General features: G+C 37.8%; 1 protein-coding gene across 1 annotated transcript in view; it reads left to right on the forward strand.

Moving 5' to 3' along the window:
- Bcap29 (B cell receptor associated protein 29) overlaps window positions 1-5,037 on the forward strand; it is a 38,203-nt gene extending 33,166 nt beyond the window's left edge. The window contains exons 7-8 of the mRNA XM_042684602.1: window positions 2,085-2,185; window positions 4,995-5,037. Coding sequence (XP_042540536.1) covers window positions 2,085-2,185; window positions 4,995-5,030 — 137 coding nt within the window. The 3' untranslated portion in view covers window positions 5,031-5,037. The remainder of the gene's footprint in view (window positions 1-2,084; window positions 2,186-4,994) is intronic.
- The last annotated feature ends 20,061 nt before the right edge of the window (window positions 5,038-25,098 follow it).

Here is a 25,098-nt window from a genome sequence, read left to right on the forward strand (position 1 = left end):
TATTCCCTTTTGGCCTCATCCCTGTAGGCATCTACTGTTATTTGTTTTCTTGATTATAGATGTTCTAACTGGGGTAAGGTGGTATCTCAGTGTGGTTTTGATTTGTATTTCTTGTATTCCAAAGATGTTGTATTTCTCTTATATTCCAGAGATGTTGAACATTTCTTCATGTGTCTATTGGCTACTCTTATTTCTTCAGAGAAGTCTCATTTTAATTCTCCCATTGTGATTTTTATAGGCTATTTACATAAACACAGTTTAGATTTACAGAAATTTTAGCAAGATGACATAGAGAATTCCCGTAGTCCACCACCCAGTTTCCCATTATTAATGTCTTATATCAATATGGCACAATTGTACAGTTGGATAAACCAATATTGACACATTATTACTAATGTCCATGACTTACTCAGTTTGCCTTAGTTTTCACCAGATTTTCTTTTTCCTATTCCCATATTTCGGTGAGGATACTATATTATGTTTAGTGATATGTATAGCTATAGTAATTCCTCAAATTTTCCTTAATCTTGGTGATTGTGACAGTTATGAAAACACTGATTATGTTCTTGTACATTTCTCAGGACTTATATTATTCTTTTATTATTAGACTGGGGTTATGTGGATACTGAGAAGGTCACAAGAATAAAGAGCCATTTCATCACATTATCTCAAGAGTACACAGAATTAACATGATTTGTCACTGTTGATGTTGACCTTCATTACCAGGCAGAGATGGTATTTGTTAGATTTCTGTACTATGAAGTCATTGCTCCCATGCATCCCGACCTGTTCCTTAAGATAATCTCAAGAAGGAAGGCACTTTTCACAGACTACATTTAAGCACTGATTTGACCTCACCACTATTTACTCATTTCTGTCAGGGTGAACTCATGAATCTTATATTTTGGATTATAATTTAATACTACTTAAATTACTGTATTGTATAAGTTATACAATTTTGCCTGTTGGGTATTGCCTTTAATCCTCACTATGGATTTTTGGTAGGTTGGTGTTTGGGTTTTTTTCCTTTATTTTAGAGTTCTTCCTTTTTGGTACTATATACTATTTAGTATATATACTATATATGTAGTATATACCCAAGATAAGCCTGAAGTATGTAGTATATATATAGTGTGACTCTATATATATAGTATATATACACTATATAGTTAAAGCTTATCTTGTACATTTCTTGCCCCATTTTTCAGTGTTTTAGCTTTTTCTTTGAGCCAGACTGGATTCTGAAATACTATTTATTTGTACTACAGTAGCCTGAGCTATTTGTAATGAGTATGTTTTCATCAAAAAAATTTCAAGAATTGTCTGTTTGCTTTGTGATTTTTTCAGCTATGTTGAATATTTTGCGTTTTGATTTTGTTTTTATCTTATTGCAACCAAGATTCCCATCATCCATGTGTCAGAGAAGCATTTTGTTTTCTTGTGGTGCTAAGGAACAGACCTAGGGCCTTACCATGCTCCCCCTCTCCCTACACAAAAACGAACTTGCATACTCTTATACTTTCAACTTTGTATGTTGTGATTTTCTTTCTTCTTATAGGGATATAGTTACCTATCACTTAGCAAGAATGAAAAGAAAAATGCTTTATGAGTTTTTTTCAGAATCATACCCTTATGATAAGTTTTTTTTTAATGTCTGAGTCCCAGCTGATCCAGGGAAGGTATGGGATGAGCTTGAACCATCATGCCAAAACACAGAAAAATACTCAGAATAAAAAGCTAAAGTAGTCTTAGACCTGATTTCAAGTCCCAATACTAGCATACACACAAAATAAAAAGATGAGTATTGATAGTAAACTTCCTAAATTTAGTAACTAGTTACATTAGAAAATATTTTGTTCTTATGAAATACACAATAGCATACTGAACAGTAAAGGACATTATGTCTGCAAATTCAACTTCTCAAATGATCCAACAGATAATTGTATATGTAGACAGAGTGAATGCAATACTATAAGGAGCACAACAGCAAACTGAAGTAAAGACTACATAAGAGTTCTCTAAGTCTTGAAAATTTTCTGATATTTTGAAAATACTTGAAAACAACATTCTTTTTGATGTTTTAGCTCTTTTTAAGGCACAAAATGATGTAATGAGTATGAAGGTTCAGTCAGAGAGACTTTCAAAAGAATACGACCGACTCCTGAAAGAACACTCAGAACTTCAGGTGAGTGACATGAACTCTTACATTTTTTTCAAATAAACTACTTGGATTATGTGCCTTTACCAAGACATTGCTATAGTTGGTGTGGAGACATGGGTGAAGTGGTAAAGCACCTGCCTGGCAAGTACCAGGCCCTAAGTTCATATACCAGTACAAGAGAAAAAAAAAGTCTGTACTTAATTTTTACTTTCTTAAATGATCTAAGAAGCCAGACTTACCTGAAGGGTGAAGTTTAAGATACTGCAACTAAAAATAAGATAATTATAACATAAAGAATTGTTAACATGCTAGCTTAGAGCATTACAGTTTCAGTGAAGTTTTAAGGAAAAGAAAATTGAACCACAAAAAATAGCAGCATTAAAAAACAGATGAGTTCTGGAAAGTTTTGCATTTTATTGTTCACTATATTCATGCCTAAGTGAAGTCAAAATTGAAGTTCTACACCATACTCTTGTTAACTCAGATCTGAACCATAGATTTGCTGTCTTTCTCTATCCAGTTCAATAAGAGTTAACTGTAAACATTGATACTAGGCTTGTTTTTTCTCTTCAGGTGTCAGTTACAAACCTGAATTGATTTTCCAATAACATTTTTTTTAATAGTATTGGATGTCAAATCCAAGGCCTAGTGCTTATATAGGCAAGTACTCTACCACTGAGCTAAACCATATCCCCTCCAAGCCACACAGTACTGGGGAAATTGTGGAAGAGACTATTCTATTCCATTGGCATCCTTGGCATGTGACAAATAGTTGCTGTACATTCTCATAGACTTTGAAATAGACAGACTTGAATACCTATACGTGGCCTCATATTAGGTTTTTTATGTTGAGGTTATATTATCTTCCTGGAACTCATCTTCGTGTGTAAAATCAGAACAGTACCTTGTTCACTGGGTTGTTGGGAGAGCTCAATAAAATATATAAGATACTTAGTAAAGTCCATGGCTGATAATAAACAATCAAAAATATGTTTATCATAATCTGTTTATTATATCTGTTTAACATCAACCAGTGGGCTTTTCCAAAGTATCAGAAATAAGTGGCATCCTGAGAGTTGAGTTGGGCCTTTTTGATAACACATGTAAGTCTTATATTCTTTTACTTTGTATATAATTTTTGTTGTTGTTGTTGTTTTGTTTTTGGGTCCGGTCGTGGGGCCTGAACTCTGAGCCCGAGCGCTGTCCCTCAGCTCTTCAGCTCAAGGCTAATGCTCTACCACTTGAGCCACAGCGCCACTTCCGGCTTTTTTCTTTTTGCTTATGTGGTGCTGAGGAATCGAACCCAGGGCCTCAGGCATGCAAGGCAAGCGCTCTACCACTGAGCCACCTTCTCAGCCCTTTGTATATAATTTTTAAAATAATAACATTCGTCTGAACATTCATGCTCTGAACAAGGCACTTGGCTAATGGTTTCTTAAATGCCGCTGTGTTTATTTCCCATGGTAACTAAAAAAAACTAAAATATTTTAATACTCCTTGTGAATAGAAAACAATCAGAGATATTATATCCAAAGTCACTAAAATAAAAAAAAAATGAATGAACATTTAAAGCTGGGATTCAAAGTCAAGAAATGATTCTCTAGAGCCTTTGCTAATAATAACCAGGTTCTTTGGCCTGTACAGGTCATTGAAATGCTTTCTTGGATTCATTCTTCCTTGCTGTCTTAGTTCTAGGCAAGTTTATCCAAAGAGAGGCACTAGTAGAAGACTGAAAGCTGAAGGAAATTCTAACTCAGGGCTTTTTCCTACTTTCTGTTTTAGGCACCATTTCCTTCACAACTCCCACTTTCCTTCCTCTTTGGTCCCAGATCCTGCTGGGCATGTTCTATATGCTGGTCCTCCTGTGTCCCTACCGTATCTGCTCATTTTCTGGTGTTCATGTGTTTACACTCTCATCACCAGTAACACTAAAAACTAAAAAGCAATAGCCTTGAGGGGGAAAAAAATATCAAGGATAGTACCCATGTCTTGAGTTCAAGTCTTAGCAATCTGCACAAAAAAATTCTTATTTTTATATCTTCTAAGTATATTTGGATTTCTCAATCTAATCCCCTCGATGTTGTAGGCACTAAGTATACTAAAAAGCACTCTCTTCTAAGTATGTAGTCTTTGCCTTTTATTTGCCCTGGCACTCTTCTAGGAAAGAAAAAGACAGAATTGACTCAAAAGTTATTGACAGTACCTCTCAGTTTAAAAAATTCATTTTAGAAAATCACCCTTCATTTAAAGACTTAACAACTACACCTCAAATGGATTTTTTCCCATTTCCATTTATTCTTCCTTTGCCAAAAATCTTTAATTGAGTTTGTAGTAGTGGAATTTTAAATTTTTTGTTTTCCTGGAGGTACCTGTAAAACAAAAGTAAAATGGGTTAAGACATGCAAAAAATTGCTTTGTGAAGTGTTAATTTCTCCTTCCAAATATGTTCCAACTGGGACTCAAAACTCCATAGTGTATGGGGCTGGGAAGGTGGCTCAGTGGTAGAGTGCTTGCCTTGCATGCATGAGATCCTGGGTTCGATTCCTCAGCACCACATAAGCAGAAAAATCCAGAAGTGGCACTGTGGCTCAAGTGGTAGAGCACTAGCCTTGAGCTGAAGAGCTGAGGGACAGTGCTCAGGCCCAGAGTTCAGGCCCATGACCCACCAAAAAACAAAAAAAAACTCCATAGTGAATTTTGAGACTTTTATCCATATTTTCACATATGATTATTCTCAAGATTGTTAGCTAGACACAGAAGAGAGGAAGATTTTCAAAAACGCTTGTATCTATGAACGTGTTTCTCACTCTTTGCTATATATATTTTCTTCCAGAATTGCTTAGATAAAGGCAATAAGAAAGGACAGTGAACTTCTCTGAAAGAAGACTGTGGTACATCACATCAAGATAATAAATTTGTTACCATGTTAGCCAATAGAAAATTTTAAATTCCTGAAAAATATATGACTGGCCAACACTTTTTAATGATACACATAGGTCGTATAGTAGTGACATCAAAATATTTGATAATGTTTCAGATATAAAGTGTGTAAACCAGCTCTATAAAAATATATAAGCATGTTTAGTTTCATATTTACATATTGCTAGTAATACTGGTAAATGGTAGCTTTTTACCAATACAAAGAAAAATATATTAGCCATTTACTTCCAAAGTCAGAGTATTCTAAGTTGCATGAAACCATTAATAGCTTTGAAAGCTTTGATGAATTTTCACTAATAATCTGTTTAATCAGATGATTAGGATGATTGATATGTTTGAAAATACTATTGAGTGGGGCTGGGAAGGTGGCTCAGTGGTAGAGCGCTTGCCTTGCATGTCTGAGGCCCTGGGTTTGATTCCCCAGCACCACATAAGCAAAAAGAAAAAAGCCGGAAGTGGAGCTATGGCTCAAGTGGTAGAGCGCTAGCCTTGAGCTGAAGAGCTGAGGGACAGTGCCCAGGCCCAGAGTTCAGGCCCCATGACCGGACCCCCCCCCCCCCAAAAAAAAAATACTATTAAGAATCAGCAAATTTGCATATAGCAAAATTAAGTAAGGATACGTGATTAGATCCACCATAGAGTTTGCAAAGAATCAAAACAATGAAAGCAATAGCCTTAGTAGTTTTTCTTAGGTCTGATGGTATCGTAATATGGTTTACTAAAACAGCTATACAAATTTTATTTTTGTTACTGTGCTTCCATGCCTGTTGGACTGCTTTTTTATTCACGTTGGTTTTAGTAAGAAATAGTATTCTACCTTTTCAAGTTATAGAGAGTTTACATCTATTTGCATAAACTGTCATACACTGTACTGATTTTACATTGTGGAATTCTTTACCTAAAATTTCAATGTATTAAATCCAGAAAAACAATATTTTCTGTAGTTACAAGTTACTGATTATGCAAATATTACCTCAAACATACATACACTGGTGTCACACAGTTTCTCTGAAATGTTTCTGTATTCTGGAAACTAAACATTAAATATTTTTCTATTTGAACAAATAGATTTGGGGATAAGAATAATAGGACTTATTTGCTTCAATGTTTAGATATGAAAATCCACTTCCTTGTGTCATGAAGACCTAAATATAAAAGGAAATAAAAAATTACAACTGGAGTTTCTAATTCTCTGGTCTTTTTTCATCTTCTGTTTGTTTTAATACCAACTTCATGTGTATTTAATTTTTTATTGTAAAGTAGATGGAATGAGCAAGTATGGTCATTTTATTTCAGGTAAAAGTCAGAAGTTACTGCTAGAAAACATGAAGGAGACATTTAACAGGAGTAAGAAATAGGAATTTTACCATATGGGCTGACAACACCATAAATAACAAGAAAAGGGAATGTTGAGATAAAAGAGAACTGAACAAATAACAGCTCCAAGCATATACTCAGAAATACCAAAGTGAAAGCTACATATACAGATACTGAGTATTTGAGACCTTGGCCTACTCTATAAAAATCAAGTCTAATGTCATAGAGGAAATGCACAGCTTTAGAACTGGAAGAACCAAGATCAAACCCAAGCTTCACCACTTAGTCATGTGGTCACAAACAGGTTTCATATTTGTTAGGCCTCCATTTCTTCATCTCCAAAATGAGAATTAAAAAATTTAGGTCAGGATTACTATATAAATGGGGATAACAGTGATTCTCAAAAGTTGTTCTGACAGTGTGGCAAGAAGAGTACAGGTACTCTGAAAAAAAGGGTTTGAAACTGCTTTTGCAGAGATCTTTGGCTGCTTTCCAGATGTGCTACAGAGACCTCAAAACTTTGAACAGTTTCTTAAAGTAGAAAAGAAAAGTTTCTTAAAGTAAGTAACATTGACACATAGCCAAGGTTTAACCAGGAAATTTGACTCCAGAGTTTGTATATTTTACCTCTGTGCCAAACTGTCTTATAAGTTGTATTCTTCCTAATACTTTCATTTCCAGTGATGATGTTTAGCAAATCCTATTATATGAGGAAATATGTATTTCAAGATGTAGTTAACTACATATTTGATTATTCCTTCTCATTGTTAATGACTTCTTTGTCTAGAGTGTAATATAAATTCGAGCAAAAGACTGTTATCCTTGCCCCTTTCTGTCAGAATTGCATGGGTTGGGCATACTTTCTTCCTACTTACAAATGTGCTTAAAATTCTGGTCCCAGGGAAGCAGCACTTAAGATCTAGCTTAGCACTCTGGAATTTGGCAGGAGTCATCCTTGTTACTTGATCAACTCCATCTTGGACCCAGGTAGGAGTATAACTAAAGATTTCTGATTCCTGAGGAGGCTTTCTTGATTTTTTTTTTCACCTCCACCTTCAGCTGTTACTGAGGGTTAATTGGCAATAACATCTCACAAACTTTTATTGCCAGGCTGGCTACAAACTGTGTTCCTCAGATCTGTCTCCTGAATAGCTAGAATTATAGGCATGAGCAACCAGCACCCAGCATTCCTGATTCTTCATTCCAGTACTTTGGGGAACCTGAATTCCCTTCTAATGAGAGTCCTGCTTCAAACATTTAAACTAGAACTGAATTTAACTACTTTCTGAATCTCCCCATGTCACAAACCTGGCTGGATCTCTAAACATTACCCATTTTTGGTAATTACTTCAATGCCACTCCCTCCTCATTGGACCTCACAGCCACATGTGCATATATTTGTTTTCTCTTATCTCTGTGATTTAGTTTACTTCCCCATTCTCCCGCCAGTGCACACTGCCTTCTCACTGTCCCTCCCAGCTGATGGCCCTTACAAGTCTCCTTACCTGTGACATACCATGCATTTAAGTATCCATTATATAGTGAATATAGCGGTACTAGTAAGCATTAACATCTGCTTCAGTATTTACAATGATTTGTCTAAAGCCTAAGGTGTATTTCTTCACCTCTTAGCTTTCCTTTTCCAGAAATCCAGAAAATTCACATATAAAAATGCATTGTTTAACATTTCCTCATTTAGTGACAACATTTTATCACTATCTTCACAGAGATCACTAAGCAAGTGACTACTACACCCTCCTCCTCTAGCCACAAGTGATTTCTGACACATCAGGAATTTTGATAGATTGAAATTGGGCCTCCCAGAATACATCTGCTTAATCCCTGAGTAGTGGAAATGTTTTCCTCTATAGCAAAAGATAGGATCAAGGATTTTGACATGAAGAGATTAGCCTAGGTATTGAGTGAGTCATACATGCAGTCATCAGTATCCTAGTGAGAGAGGGAGAGAGCACACAGAGGCAGCAGTTGGAATGTTTCCAGAATCTGGAAAAGGCAAGGAACAGATTCTCTTCCATGGCTTCTGAGAGGAGTATGTCCCTAAAAACACCAGTGAACGTAGTAGTCTAACTCTTGCTTCCTGAACCATATGGAATTAACACAAAATGAATACAGGAATATATAGAACAGGTCTGTAAAGACCTGTAATAAATTTGAGGATGTGTGGAAAACCCTTTTACAACACTTGATCTTCCCCATTAGTCAAATGGGTAAGTCAAAGATTGCCTTAGCCATCTCCTTTCTTAACTTTCACCCTCAATACTGTTTCTCCACTTCTACTACCAAACTATTTACCATCATCTCTCACTTGTACTATTTTAATGACAGCTTGGTTTTGCATCCTAATCACTCATATAAACACGTGCATTATTTTCAATGTAGATTGTGCTATTCCTACTTCATGTAAGTTTTCCAGTTATTTACTGTTGCACTTAAGATCAAACCCCTGAAATCTTACCAGTTCTGTTGATCTCCCTGCCTGATTCTTCTTGGAACAAACTATATTCAGCCTCCCCCCAAAAACTTTTACATTTATACCAAATGCTTCTTCTCATTCCTAGCTGAATTTACCATATTTTATTTCTAGCATAACATTTGTCAGTCTGAAGTCATTTATGTTTTTTTTTTCTTCTTGTGATTAACGAAGTTCATGTACACAGTAAATCAGTGGTGCTGAATAGGTAGTGGAGACAGCATCCTCAAGGAATACTGGATAATACATAAAGGCATTTTTGGTTGTCACAACTAAGATACTATATATGGACAGAGAACAAGGATGCCTCACCCTTCAATGCACAGAATACCCATTACAGCAGAAGTATCTAATCCAACATGTCTATATTGTCAGGGCTAAGATCCTATAACCAATGTGTGTGGTAGAGGGTGTAGTTGTCATCTCCCACTAAGTTCTTTTATTCACCATTTTTACAGTATTAGGGTTTGAACTCAGGGCCTTGCAAGGCTGGCACTGTACTGTTGAATTACACCTCCAGTCCTTTTTTTATACTGATCATTTTTTAGACAATCATTTCCTACCTAAATGTGGGCCTAGATCATGATCCACACAAGTACGTACCACCGCGCCCAGCTGCTTCTATTGAGATGGGATTCTTCTGCCCAGGCTGGCCTGGAACTACAATCTTCCAGTCCCACACGTAGCTAAGATGACCAGTATGTGCCACCACTCCCAGATATGATGCCCTCGTATTTTACACAAGTTTCTCAAAGATTAACGTATTTTCCACATCCTTGTAAGTAGGTGGAAACAAATAGGAATGTCATGTGGTAGCAATTTGATTTTGTTCCTGTAGTGTGCCAACTGAAACCGGTGGTTCCTTTTTAAGATCATGAGCTTGAACAAGATGGAAGGAAAGTGGAGCCCTGATAACACAGAGCACCTCACTTGTCATTTGCTGCCCAGTAAGTTGTTGAATAAAGGAGTTACTCCAATAGCTCTGATATATTAGCTAGGAGTAAAAAGCCAAAAACATCTATATGACACAAAGCCATCAGATTTCTTACCCCCAGGGTCTCATCATATTTTATTCAGTGTAGCTAACTTTAGTCCACAGGTGTATATTTCCCACCACAACTGTACAAGAGTATACCATGGTCTTTTATTCCTTGCCTTTACTCAGGGCACACCAGAAGGATAGCTAACACAACATAAAGCAAGGGTGGTCAGCTACACATAGAAAAAGCATGTGGAGAACTTCGTGTGTATACCTAATAAGGAAAGATTTAAGTTCCTACAGGATGGTGTGCTTGAGGATCAATCCTCTTCTGAACAAAGAGAAACTTTGGCTTTGCACCCCAAATTAGATGTTTTCTTGACTATAGGTTTCACTTCTCCTTTAGAAATCTTTGTTCTCCCTGAAGCACCTGTGGTGAATTTCTGCCCTTCCAAGGGTTGTCAATTTCCTGAACCAACACCACTCTTGGCCAAGGACTTCCTGGAGTAACCCTGCATGGAGGACTACTTACTAAAAAGTGGGGGTTTCCCAGTTGGTTTTGCTTGTAACAAAATATAAAGTAAATGTGGAAAAATTTATTTGGTTCATATATGTGTGTAAATGTATTATGCTCGCAAATATTTGCAAAAATGAGACTGCTCATATTTTATATATATTGCCTTGTGATGTATTCCCCTCGCCCATAACAGTATTCTACAACAGGAGTTTACAATCTACCTCTAATAGGCTATATAAACATCACTTGAGGGACTAGGATTTCTTAAAAATGCACATACAAGCCACATCTACAACTATGCCCACTGAGAATAATGAGTAATGAAGCTGTGTCATAACCATCTGGAATACTAGCAGAAAAGGATTGAGACCCACCATCTATGACATAAGGTGCTTAACTTACCCTTCGTTATGATTTTTCAGAATATTGACACAAAATGTCTGGAAGCTGTAGGACATGGGAATTACACGTATGGATTACCCAGGTTTTAAGACCAACTCTTACCTATCCAGACTCCAACTTTTTTCATCTTCGAAGTGGTTTAAACGTCCGTCACAGATTTGCTGAGAGGATTAAATGAGTTAATACACATAAAGAGCCTTTGTTTCTGGTGGCAAGCTATGCAAACATCATATCCATTGATAAGTTGTTCCTATTTTAAAAATCAAAAGTTATCTGACAGAATTTATGACTGGGTCTAAGTGAGGAAAGTTCTAAAGACGGATAGTGATGATGTAAGTGTAGATAGTATATGTAACTAAAAGGACTGGATGGCAAATTTATACTGTTTTTAATCACAGTTTTTAAAAAACGAGCTGATCATGCCTGTAATCTAACACACATTCAGTAGGAGGATCCCAATTTGAGGCCAGCCTGGACTATGTCTCAAAAAGAAATGGAAAGAGGCAGGGAGGGAAAGAAGGGGGGAGAGGAAGAAAGGAAGGGGGGAGAGGAAAGCCTGGTGCATTCCTTGCTATCTGTAATAGAACTGTCCTGTAGGGAGTTGAAGATGACTTTTCCTAACAACTGAACAAATCTACCCCTGACACTCAAAATTATAAAGCCCAATTTGTTTGCATAGCAGTGAATGTTTATTTGGATTAAATTTATTTCAATCTAGTGTGTCAGATTCTTTCTGATACTTTCCCTCTTTAGCATGCATCCTGTTGATGATCAGATACAGTTTGATCAACCTTTTTAACATTTTAATACATCCTTATGCTAGACACTAGAAAGTACACAAGGAAGGATTTTTTTACCTAAAGAAAGCAGAATTATGAAAGGATGACTGATTGAACATACACTTTTACTTCGAAATTGCACTGGTACTACAGTACAGGGATTTTTAAAGGCATATCAGTATAAAGAGAATATGAAAGAAAAGCACCAACTTTTTCAAAATTACAAAGCAGCTGAACAAGTAATACTGCTGAAAAATTGAATGATCTTGGTGAAAACCAAGAAGTTTGCCAAAAAAAAATTTTTTTTTTCGGTTGTGCGGCCTGAACTCTGGGTTTTGGTGCTCAAGGCTAGCGTTCTACCACTTGAGCAACAACACCACTTCCAGCTTTTTCTGATTATGTGGCGCTAAGGAATCAAACCCAGGGCCTCATGCATGCAAGGCAAGCACTCTACCACTGAGCCACCTTCCCAGCCTACATTTTGCCAATTTAAATCAACAAATAAGGCTCAAGTAGAGATGGCACCAGTTCTCCTGGGGCAGGATGGTTGAAAGCTATTAGAGAAACATTCCTCCTGGGTGCCCCTCTCTTCCTCCAAATGGATTGGTGACAGCTCCGTCCAGCCCCAGTAAAAGAAAGCTTTTCTCTTTGAAGACGATAAAACAGATCTGTGGTAATAAACAGAAAACAGAAGAGGTAAGTAAATGATGCATATGTACTAAACCAGAATGATGTTCACTTTTGAACAAAAGAGTGGGTGAGTTTTCTAGCTGAGAATTTGTGAGACACATGAGGAAAAGCCTAAAGATACTTACATGGATGTTGACATCTGGGGTTCCCAAAATAAAACAGCCTCAGGCAGCTTACCCTACTGGAAATCTCACCATGAACAAGCCTCACCCAGTCATTCAGAGATTCCAGGCAGCTCTTAAGCACTTTTAAATAGCAGGAGTCAAGTATGAAGAAATTTGAGAAAAGTCTAAACAGATTTAATGTAAAAATAGAAAATGTACAGGAAGAAAAACATGTCTTCACAGGCTATGGGTTCTTATTCAAAGCACTCATAAAGTCAGAACTGGTAATTATTAAAAAGTGAGTTTATTTGTTTCAGAAACAAAAATGAGTTCTTAGGAGAAAAGTAGGAAGGAGCAATGCCTGAAACTTGAATATTTTAATCCATTCATATTGCTATAACAAACTACCTGAGACTGAATATCTTTACAAAAATGATTCCCTTGAGCTTTTTTACCTTAAGGCAGCACTCTACTACTTGAGTCACACTTCTACTTCTGGATTTTGTTAGTAAGTGAAAGACAAGAATTTTTTTTTTAATTTTCCCCACCCCCTTTCAAATGGAGATCCTTACATCTCAGCCTCCTGAGTAGTTGGAATTAACTGGTGTGATCCACCTGTATGATTTATGCATGAATGTGTGAGACTATGATGTATTTTATTCACCCACCCTTGTAGAAATAGTTGATTCCTTAAATTATAAAACCATTTTAGAAGGCACTATTGCTGAATTTAGTGTCTTATTTTGCTTTTATGGTAACATTGTGCAGATTAATGAGATATTTATAATACATTATGAGCTCTTTAGAAGAAACAAGCCACATTCAGACCTTCATATAGTGACTCTCAGCCTTTATAGCATGTCCATTTATTCTAAGTATAATTTTATTTATATTAGCATATAGCTTTGTCTTTTCCAGAACCTAAGATTTAAATTAAGATGTATACCACTAGGAACCTCTAATTCTTCTTCAATAAACATCTTTCCTATTTGGTTATAATTCCACTTATTTCTTTCTGGCTCTTTTGCTCTTGAACTATTTTTTAAGTTGGAACCCATATAGTGAAATATTCTCAAGACCAGGTGTAAGATAAATTCACAAGTCGGGCTCCGGTGGCTCACGCCTGTAATCCTAGCTACTCAGGAGGCTGAGATCTGAAGATCTCAGTTCAAAGCCAGTCGGAGCAGGAAAGTCCATGAAACTCTTACCTTCAATAAACCACCAGGAAACCGGAAGTGGCACTGTGGCTCAAGTGGTAGAGCGCTAGCCTTGAACTGAAGAGTGCAGGGACAGCGCCCAGGCCCAGAGTTCAAGCCCATGACTAACGAAAATAATAATAATAATAAATTGACAAAATAAACGTTTGAGAGAGAGGAGAGAGAGAGAGAGCCACAACTAGGGTAGAGAAAAATGACAAAGTTTATCTTGGCTAATCTGCTATAAATTTTTCTTGTGCTGCTCATTGTAAATATTTCTAAGCACCTCTTATACACTGATCATTGTGAGAGGAGCAGACAGCATTCTCTGAGTACTTACCTTCTGTTAAGTTATCATTGATTTGTCTACTCTTCATCATTTAAGTATTGTGGCAACACTATGAAGTAAGTACTTGTGTTATTCCGAATTTGCAGACAAAAGAAAGAAGAGACAAAAAGAGCTGTTCTTGAGTTCCTTAGGGAATAACTAAAGAAAAGATCAAACCCAGAACCCATACCCTGCATTGCAGATCTGCAACCCTACTACTGGTCAGCAAGGAGCATTATGGAGGAAACACAAAATAATTTACTTTGTTAAACACTTTGCTATCCTCTAGAAAGTTTGTTTGATGTTATAATGAATGACTATTCCTTCATGCTACTTTAGAGAGAAGGAAGGAATCCTATCAGGAGTCCTAGCCCTCAAGAAACAGCTTTCTCCCAGACATTTACACAAATACAGAACCGGCAAATCTATGATGTGATGTCTAATCTGAGATGAAAATCAAGAGTAAGATCTCCAAGGATGGGGCTGGGAAGGTGGCTCAGTGGTAGAGCGCTTGCCTTGCATGTTCAAGGCCCTGGGTTTGATTCCTCAGCACCACATAAGCAAAAAGAAAAAAGCCGGAAGTGCAGCTGTGTCTCAAGTGGTAGAGCGCTAGCCTTGAGCTGAAGAGCTGAGGGACAGCACCCAGGCCCAGAGTTCAGGCCCCACGACTGGACCAAAAAAAAAAAAAAAGATCTCCAAGGAAAGAGGACTCCATCCCAAGAAGACATTAGAAAGACTTCCTGGAGGAAGAGAAGCTGTGACCTCAGAGGATTTGAATGTTCTGAACAAACACCATTCATTGTTGATCTTTGATCTTTGGCTGTGCTTAATTTCCCTTTAGTTGTAAACATTTCATTGTGGTATTAGGTACAAGCTTTAGGGTTGACAGAAACATTTCTAGATTCACTTCTTTTTTATAAGAATTCAAAAGTGGGGACAAATAAAAATTCCAAAGTAGGACAAATGTGTGAAGACAAAAACAAATGTGGGTGAACAAGCAGAATATAGGGCTGGGGATCTGACTATAGTGGTCAAGCACTTGCTAAGTAAATATGAGGTTCTGAGTTCAAATCCCAGTATGACAGGGGACAGCAGCGGGAGGGATAGGGAGGTGTGGGAATCAGGGTAAGGAACAGAATATAGAAAAGAAGGAGGTTCTGTAGGTTAAAATAAAGGGTTTGGTGATAGATACTATGAAGATAGACATGCAATTTATGAAAAAGGGAAATTCTCTGGGCATCTATTTTGAAGTGTGTCTTAGGTTCTAAGATTTCATAGCCTATACTACATATCTGTTTGCTCTTAGTGAAGCTTTCAAACATTCACCACTTGTCTTTTTTTCTTCTTTTTGTAAAATTTCAGAGGTGAGAAGAGAGATTTGCCCAGTCAAGACATTCACTGACATCTTGATTAGTAACATGTCTCAGTTGAAAAGTATTTCTACTACTTAGTCCCTGGAATGAAGCCAAGAGTGACATTTCTCAAATATGGACTCCCATCTACTTGACAATAATTGCCTTCCCATCTTGTGACATCTTCTATGGACTCTGAAATGAAAAATCAATTATAATCCCTTTGGGTGAGAGAAACTAAATTAGAAAGAAAATGATTAGAAACAGAAGGCAGCTTGACGCTCGTGCTGCCAGATTTGTTCAACATGTGATTCCAAAGCTGTGGAGAAGTTTTCCTGGCTGTGCTCCCAATTATCAACCTTTAGCTTACTTAAAAGCCAAAATCTGTGACTCAAAAGAGCGTGCTAGGAAGAAATTTTTGACAGATAAAATTAGCTATTCCTGGCAACAGCAAATAACATATACATATACTTGTGTACCTTTTTCTGGAATGGAGCTCAAAATATACCAAGATCTATCTTAAACAGCTCTCAAACTCAAGTATAATATACCACATTTATCAAGTGGTTACAGGGCGCCAAGCATTGCATTTAATTCTCACACCAGCATTATGAAATAGTAACTTTTTTCTTAATGAGTCCAGGTAAAACTAAGTAAGTTCCCCAATGTCTCATAGGTAGGAATTGATAGGAATGAAACTCAATCTAACCTCACACCATTCAAGTAAGTCCTTACCTTCAAGTAGTTTATAGCCTAGTACTGGATTCAGAAAAGATTCTTCTTCTATGCAGCAAGTAAGAGCACTATCAAACACATAGAGAAACATTCAACCTCACCTTGATTATAGGAAAGCCACCATTAAGGACTAGGTAAAGCAAGGTGGATGCTAGGGATGGACAGAGGGGAAGAGTCTCCAGGCAAAGGAAGAAATAGGTCATCAGGTTCAGAGATAAAAGGGCTTAGGACCAGCCATCCATAGCAAAAGGGCTACTGGCAGTACAGATCCATTTTGAAAGGTTTAAAACTAAGGATAAATCTGATAAAGTTCCCATTTCATTTGTTTGTTTTTCTTGATGTGAGCCAGGCTGGCTCCAGACTCCAGAATCAAGCATCCTAGCCTCTTAAGTGCTAGGACTGTAGGTATTGGTATTCTAGAACTTTTTGACCACTTGTGAGTAGAGCAGGAAGAGAGGCCAAGACGCCTGTTAGGATATTGCCTTGTGCAATCCTGGCCTGAGTACAGGCAGTGACAATGGAAATCAAAACAAACTGGAGTGGTAGAGTGCTTGTCTAGCATTCACAAGGCCCATGTTCATTCCCTGCAACACACACACACACACACACACACACATATTAAGAAGTAATGGCTTATAACTGCTTATTATATGTAGCAATGACTCTGCTTTTTGTCATAGCACTCTAGAATATTTCCAGTTAATAAAATGGTGTAAGGTACCACAACAGTAACAGAGAAAGAAAAGAAGAAGAAAATAAGTCAATAACTCCTCAGTTTCTCCAGTTTCTCCTAAATTTGGAGATATTTTCCAAAACAGGAGTTCCAGGAAAAGGGGAAGTTAAAAGAGATTGGGAGCAAATAATGGACTCTGTTTTTACCCTGTTGAGGTTCTCATGCAACATAATAATGTACATAAGAATGCAGCAATGGGGCTGGGAAGGTGGCTCAGTGGTAGAGCGCTTGCCTTGCATGCCTGAGGCCCTGGGTTCGATTCCCCAGCACCACATAAGCAAAAAGAAAAAAGCCGGAAATGGTGCTGTGGCTCAAGTGGTAGAGCTCTAGCCTTGAGCTGAAATGCTGAGGGACAGCGCCCAGTCCCAGAGTTCAGGCCCCACGACTGGACCAAAAAAAAAAAAGAATGCAGCAATGGTACTCACTATGTTGAAAATGAACTGTACAACTTATGGGTGGGATGGGAGAGAAAAACTGGAAGACAGCAAAGAAAAGGTTGGCATTGTCCAAAAAGAAATACCCTCTTTAACCCCTCTGCGCGTCACCATTATAATAACAATAAAAAATGTTAAATGCATATAAGGACCATTCTTTATGAAAGAGTAACTTTTGTGAGTTATTTTAATCACCTAATTTTCCTACCATATTTAAAACAGTCTGGCTAACAGAATTATGATGTGTGTGGGCCATTCCAATAAAACATGTTTGAGGATACAATTTACCTTACTATGATGGTATTTCAAACATGATTTCTTTTTAAATGATTGATTGACTTGTAGACAAAAATAAACTCAAAAAGTACTGTTAAATAAGGTCTCTTCCTTAGCATGCTGCTATATTTAGCTTAATAGAGATACAGATGATTACATATAGTGGTGTGTTATATGTGTATAAATATATATCATTTCCTAATATAGATGTTTCCTTGTTCTCTCAGTTTAAAGAGTGTAGAGAAGCAACATCCTAGTAGCACTGTGTGCATCTCTTAGCCAAAACATTCATCAAGCAAAGGAATTAGAATTCCTTGGGAAAATGGCTGGTTGTAAGACATGCAGGAAATATACAATATAAGCATATGCAGTTCCAGAAAGCAAGAAAGTGCTACTCCCCCCCCACCCCAAACAAACAAAAAGAAAAGAGCACAAATGTACCCTACCTGGTGGAGCTATGTCAGAGTTATATAGGAGCCAAGTAGAACAGCACCTAATGGCCAAAGCTACAACAATAGGAAGGAAGGAAGGAAGGAAGGAAGGAAGGAAGGAAGGAAGGAAGGAAGGAAGGAAGGAAGAGTGAGAGGGAGGAAGGGAGGGAGGGAAGGAGGGAAGAAGGGAGGGAGAAAGGGAGGAAAAGGAAGGAACAAAGAAGAGAAAAGCACTAGAGCACTAGTCAGGTATGGTAGTTGACACCTATAATCCCACCTACTTGGCATATAAAGATCAAAAGTATCAGGATTTGAGCTAGCCTGAGCAAACGATATTAAAAACACATCTCAATCAATAAGCTGGATGTGGTGTCAACACACCTCTCATCCCACCTACTCCAAAGGCCATAGATTACGAGTATTGCTTTCCAGACTGGCTGGGGCAAGCCATGAGACCTTATCTGAAAAATAACTAAAGCAAGAAGTACTGAGGGCATGACTTAAGTGGTAGCATGCCTGCCAAGGAAGCACAAGTGTCCTGAGTTCAAATCCCAGAACTATTAGAAAAAGTATAATTAGACTGGAATATATAGATTATAAAGTATTAATGACTCTATAATGAAATTAATAAATGCTTGAATAAATAGGGAGACAAGAAAAATCTTCAAAGAAAAAAAAACCATCCACATAATTTATGTAGCTATTCTGCTCACAATGATGTGGACTATACCTTCCTACATTGAGCACAAGCTGAATAGGATAACTTCCTTTTGTACAACGACTTAGGGATAATATTTTTTCAAAAATAGTAACTTTCTTCCACAGAGTACAGAATGAAAAGGGAGATGGGGAAGGTGAGTCACCGTGGAGTCACCTAATTACCATGACCTAGACCAGGTCAAGTGCAACAATGGAAGTTCTGTTCACGGTATACCCTTGATAAGAGGTGAGGAAAATGGCACTTAACCTCTATGATCTTCAACCCACAAAGCCCTAACATCAGTCTAAGCTTGAGAAATATTAGATTCTGATAGAGTGGCATCCTACAAAATACCAAGTCAATTCTCAGAATCATCTGTATCATCAAGACCAAGAGAAGCTTGAGACGCTGGAACAGCTATGAGGAGCCTAAGAAACACATTGCAGATGGTGTCCAGGATGGGTTACGTGTGAGACACATTTCCTTAAGGAGAAACAAGGAAATCTGAACAAACTATGGACATTAATTATACTGTATGAATATTGGGGTTTTAGTTGTGATGAATATGCCATGGAAATTCAATATGTCAGTAGGAGTGGAAACTATAGAGGCTATATAAAAATGCTGGACTACCTTCTAGATTGTTCTATAAATCTAAAGTTGCTCTAAAAGCTAAAGTGAACATACAAAAGTCTTGTGTCCATCACTCACTAGTTTCATATAAATCTTCCCAAGTATCCTCTATGCTTATTTATATGAATATTTTCCCATGAACCCCTCTCTTTCTTCTCTCTACCTTTCTCTACTCTGCTCTTGCCCTAGAGGCTGACCTTGTGGGCAAGGTCACCAGTCTCTTTAGCCCTCCCATATCTTCAGGGAGGGTATGGGCAGTGGAGAAATGGGGCAGGAAGCAGCACCCTAGAGATAGGAAGGGAGAAACTGGGTATATCTTCCCCCAACCTGTTTTCTTCTTGAGTATGGAATTATCCGTGGTTCCTTTTCTCTACCATAGGCCTCCAACTCTGCTGGGCTGCCCTCCCTTGTAACACTTGGGTTCTGATAGCTTCTTGCTGGCCATGCCTTCTCAGGCTAGTAAAGCTGACAGCTCTTCTCATGGTTACCATCCTGTGACAGCTCCCTTTGGTGGCCCTGAAGTGCTTTCCCTATTTTGTTTTTTGTTAGTTTTTCTTTAATCCTGTCAACATTTTTGTAAACAAATCTCTCATTAACTGTTAGTGTCCCATCTTTTTCTGGCTTGGAACCTGGTTAATATATATAAGATAATATACTGGTAATATACAAATATATATCCCCTTAATTTATACAGATATGAGAATACATACATATTCCATGCAGCTTGCCTTTTCATTCCAATAGTTTGAATTTCATATACATATATGTGTGTATGTATGCATATATATAAACTTTATTAGTATTCCATTGTGCACATCATATTTTAAATTATTGTATAAAGGCTGACACTAGTAGCTCTCCCCTATCATCCTAGCTATTCAAGGAGACTGAGATCTGAGGATCATTATTTGAAGCCAGCCCAGGCAGGAAAGTCCATGAGACTCTTACCTCCAATTTAATCAACAAAAAAAGCCAGAAGTAGATATTTGGCTCAAATGGTAGAGTGCTAGTCTTGCGCAGAAAAAGCCAAGTAAGTTTGTGCAAGCCCTGAGTTCAAACCTCAATACTGGCATATAAATAAATAAATACACACACATAAATACATTCATACATACATACATACATATTTATAAAAAATAGATGAGATTCAAAAGCTGAAAGTAGGTGGAGGGATGTAAAATCTCAGATAGAGTAATGATGGAATTTGGCTGAAATGATGGTGACGTGAGCCGTGTTGCTTACGCCCTAATTCCACAGTAGTTGAAGTGAGCTATACAGTCAAATGACGAGTCCATATCTAGCCCTGCCAAGCAATGTGACTTTAGGCAAATTACTAAGTCTTTCTGGCTGTATTTCCTCAAATGTACAATGTGTATAGCAATGTCTACCTCAAGATAATATCTATGCTCAAAAGCAGTTTAATTTTCAAGTCAACTTTCAAGTCAGGCCACATTGAGTCTATGGCATATCCTGGAAAGTCAAGCTATACACCTCCTCGGTGCCGTCCTCTCCCCATTCCCACTCCCGAGCTTCCGGACAGTTCAGACTCAGCTCTTCCTTCTGGCATTCTTCATTGCTCACAGCACCTTCTGCCCCTTTAGGCATTTATTCATGGGCTTTCTCTCTGCTGAAACTTGAGAGTCATTTTAAATGAAGAACTAGATAGCAGGATTGTGTTGCTGCTAATTTGTAATTCAATAGAAGATGTATGAATGAATTTTAAAAAGCATTCTTTTTAAAACAAAGTGGTTGTCAGCCAGGAACAGAAAGATAAACTGCCTCAAATAATAGGCTGTTGTTTTTCCATGAAAAGTAATTGGTGTGACTGGCTAGATAGATTTCTTGTCAGATCTGCATGAATGACTTCTACCACCGAGAGAAATTTAGTACATATTAGGTGCAATCATTGTCAAAAGAGTAATGCTATTAGCTATGCAATAATTGGAAATAGCTGGACACGATTTCAATTTTAGGGTTTTTCTTCCTTTATTTGTGTGTCATGTATATGTATATGCCAGCTGGTCACTGGTGACTTACACCTGTATAATTTTAGTTACTCAGGGGTTGAGATCTAGATGACACAGGCTAGAAGCCAGCCTTGGGCCAAAAAGTCCATGAGATTCTGTCTCCAAAATGATTAATTGCCCCAGATAGACTGAGGACTTCCTGATCGCTCTCTCCAGGATTGACATATGTGGGTTTCACTCACCCCATCTCCGTTGGTTACACTTATTAAGATCTTTCCTGATTCAGGTCTTTTGCCTTTTCTCTTTCCCTTCTAGGAAGCCTACTCCTTTTCAACCTTCAGGTCTCCCTTCATATAATATCTCCTCCAAAAGACAAAGGCTAGCTACTCCTAGTAATCCTAGCTACTCAGAAGTTGGAGATCTGAAGATCACCTTTGGAAGCCAGCCTGAGGAGGAAATTCCATAAGACTCGGACATTAACTACCAGAAAGTGGGAAGTAGAGCTGTGGCTTAAAGTGGTAGAGAGCTTGCCTTGAGCAAAAAGGCTCAAGGACAGTGCCTAGGTTCTGACTTCAAGCCCCGTGACCAACAGAAAAGAAAGTAAGAAAGAGAGAGACAGAGAGACAGAGAGAGGAAGAAAGAAAGAAAGAAAGAAGGAAGGAAAGAAAGAAGGAAGGAAAGAAAGAAAGAAAGAAAGAAAGAAAGAAAGAAAGAAAGAAAGAAAGAAAGAAAGAAAGAAAGAAAGAAAGAAAGAAAGAAAGAAAGAAGGAAAGAAAGAAAGAAAGAAAGATAGGAAGAAAAAGAAGAAAGAAAGAAAGAAAGACAGACAGACAGACAGACAAAGGCCTTCTCTGACCGCCTCCTGTAGAGAGCAGTCTCCTCTAGGTCCATGCTGTGCATTGTCCATTGAGAATTCTGTAAGACATCATTCTGTTTACTTCACTCATAGTTCTTTCTTTTATCATAATAAATATTATACATTTTTAAAAATTGCAAAATGTCACTGCTCCCTAGAGTATAAGCCCTTTGAGGTCAAGAGCTTTATCAAACTTGTTCACTCTGTCTCTTTACACTTAAAATCTTGTCTAATATACAGTACGGGTCTCAATAAATACTCATTGAGTGAAGGAATCAATGAAGAATGAATGAATGAAATACTTAAACATGTATTCACATCACAGCACAGTGTTTACTTTCATTCCTCTTTTCTTCCTCTATTGCCAAACCACATATTTTGTGGGATAAGGTTGTGAAGATAACCTTAAAAGCCAAACATATTTTGATTGTAAGAAACATAAAAGTATCTTCAAAGTATTCTTTGCTTCAAAGTATTCTATGCCATTATTTCATGGTAGTAAGAGACCAATTTACTCACCACATATTAAATTTGGACTCATAGTAAGGAAAACAAGATCTGTGTGACCTGAGAAATTCACTGAATTTTATTGGCACAGAAAATTGTTTTTAGTTGGATGGACTGCCACATAAGCTTTACAAAGAAAAAACATTTTAATGGATGATGTTTCACCTTTCAGAATGAGTTTTATTTGAAACTAGGCATGGTGGTATGTGCTATAGTCCCAACTACCGGGAAGGCTGAGGAAGGAGGATTGCTGAGTATTGTCAAGCAGAAAAGTTGAAAGTTTATGATCTCTTTTTGTATAAGTATGGCAGAAATCGACCATGTACTGAGAAAGTTAATAAGCATTGAAAAATAAAGGCTCAGGATTAGAGTTGAATTTTCCTGTGGAGAATGTGCTCTTTCCTGGTCATTGTTTTGGTTGTTTCCCCTACCCCCACCCCCTTCCCCAGAGTTTCTGTTGATTATCAAAGTCAACCTGAAATTTAGTTAGTGCTCAGGTGTTTTGTTTTTTGTTTTTGTTTTTGTTTTTTGTTTTGTTGGTCATGGGGCTTGAACTCTGGGCCTGGGCGCTGTCCCTCAGCTCTTCAGCTCAAAGCTAGAGCTCTATGGCTTGAGCCACAGTGCCACTTCCCGCTTTCTGGTGGTTAATTGGAGATAAGAGTATCATGGACTTTCCTGCCCAGGCTGGCTTTGAACTGTGATCCTCAGATCTCAGCCTCCTGAGTAGCAAGGATTACAGGCTTGAGCCACCAGCAATGGACACTGCTCAGTTTTAAATGTTGATATCTGCTGGTCCCAAGCACTAGTTTCTAACAGAAATGATTCAATTGAATTTAACATTAACAAATAATAAATAAGCTGTAGACAACTCAAAGATAGAAAATCACACAATTCGGAAGCATTATGAAATGTAGATTTTAAAAAAATCTTGGTGGTACTAAGATTTGAACTAAAGGCCTTACCTTTGCTAGACTGACACTAAAGCCACACATTCAGTCTTGCTTTTTGCTGGTAATTTTAGAGACAGAGTTTGTGAACATTTCTGTCCAGGCTGGCTTCAAACTGTAATTCTCCAGATCTCAGCTTTTTGAGTAGTTGGGTCTATAGATGTAGATGGCTGATTGGAAAAAAAAAAAAGTCTTTTAAATCAGCATTAACTACTTTAAAAAAAAGTATGGCGAAGTAACAGTGTTACTGTCTGACATTTACTTTGAAGTGACATCTATCTCTTTGGAAAAGAGTCCTGGATATGATTAAATTCTGATAAATAAGAACCACCCACCTCTATGGGAACAGGTGAAGCTAAGTGAGTAATGTGAGCTGTTTAATATAACAAGTAAATTGGGTGGGGAGAGCAAGCTGTTATCACCTCCTACTCACCTCTGATTTTAAAATACAGCCAAATTCACAGACACTTTTATCTCTGAGGAAAATAGTTGGATAGAGAATTCTGTAATGAAAATGCTATTCTGTCCATGAACATTTATTTATTTATTTTTGCAGGTCCTAGGGCTTGATCTCAGGGCCTGGTCATTATCTCTGAGTTTTTACTCAAGGTTAGCACTCTACCACTTGAGCCACAAGACCACTTTTTGGCTTTTTCTAAGTAGATTGTTGGAGATAAGAGTCTCAAGCGCTTTTCTGTCAAGGCTGGCTTTAAACTACAATTCTCAGGTCTCAGCCCCCTGAGTAGCTAGGATTATAGGTGTGAACTACTGGTGCTCAACTGAGCATTTATTTATTTTTTTGGGGGGGGGGTCCGGTCGTGGGGCCTGAACTCTGGACCTGGGCACTGTCCCTCAGCTCTTCAGCTCAAGGCTAGTGCTCTACCACTTGAGCCACAGCGCCACTTCCGGCTTTTTCCTTTTTGCTTATGTGGTGCTGAGGAATCGAACCCAGGGCCTTGAGCATGCAAGGCAAGCGCTCTACCACTGAGCCACCTTCCCAGCCCTGAGCATTTATTTTTTTATGTAGAAAAAGCATTTCATAGAAAAAAGCCAGCAGTATCTTCATTCAAGTACATGTAGGAGAGATTGCAATTTAACTATTTAACCAAACTATTATACAAAGATATGTATTTCAAAGAACTCTATCCTTTCTCTACAAGGAAGCTACACTTTTTTTCTTTTTCTTTTTATCTCTCTCTTTCTTTCCCTTCCTTCCTTCCTTCCTTTCCTTTCTTCCCTTCCTCCCTCCCTCCCTTCCTTCCTTCCTTCCTTCCTTCCTTCCTTCCTTCCTTCCTCCCTCCCTCCCTCCCCCCTCCCTTCCTTCCTTCCTTCCTTTCTTTCTTCCTTCCTTCCTCCTTCCCTCCCTCCCTTCTCTTTCTTCTTTCCTTCTTTCTTTCTTTCTTTCTTTCTCTCTCTCTCTCTTCCTTCCTTCCTTCCTTCCTTCCTTCTTTCTTTCTTTCTTTCTTTCTTTCTTTCTTTCTTTCTTTCTTTCTTTCTTTCTTTCTTTCTCTCTCTTCCTTCCTTCCTTCCTTCCTTCATTTCCTTCCCTCCTTCCTTCCTTCTTCTTCTTTCTTTCTTTCTTTCTTTCTTTCTTTCTTTCTTTCTTTCTTTCTTTCTTTCTTT

Source organism: Dipodomys spectabilis, unplaced genomic scaffold (genome assembly GCF_019054845.1).
Source record: "Dipodomys spectabilis isolate Male_0828 unplaced genomic scaffold, ASM1905484v1 ptg000089l, whole genome shotgun sequence".
Lineage (NCBI taxonomy): Eukaryota > Metazoa > Chordata > Mammalia > Rodentia > Heteromyidae > Dipodomys > Dipodomys spectabilis.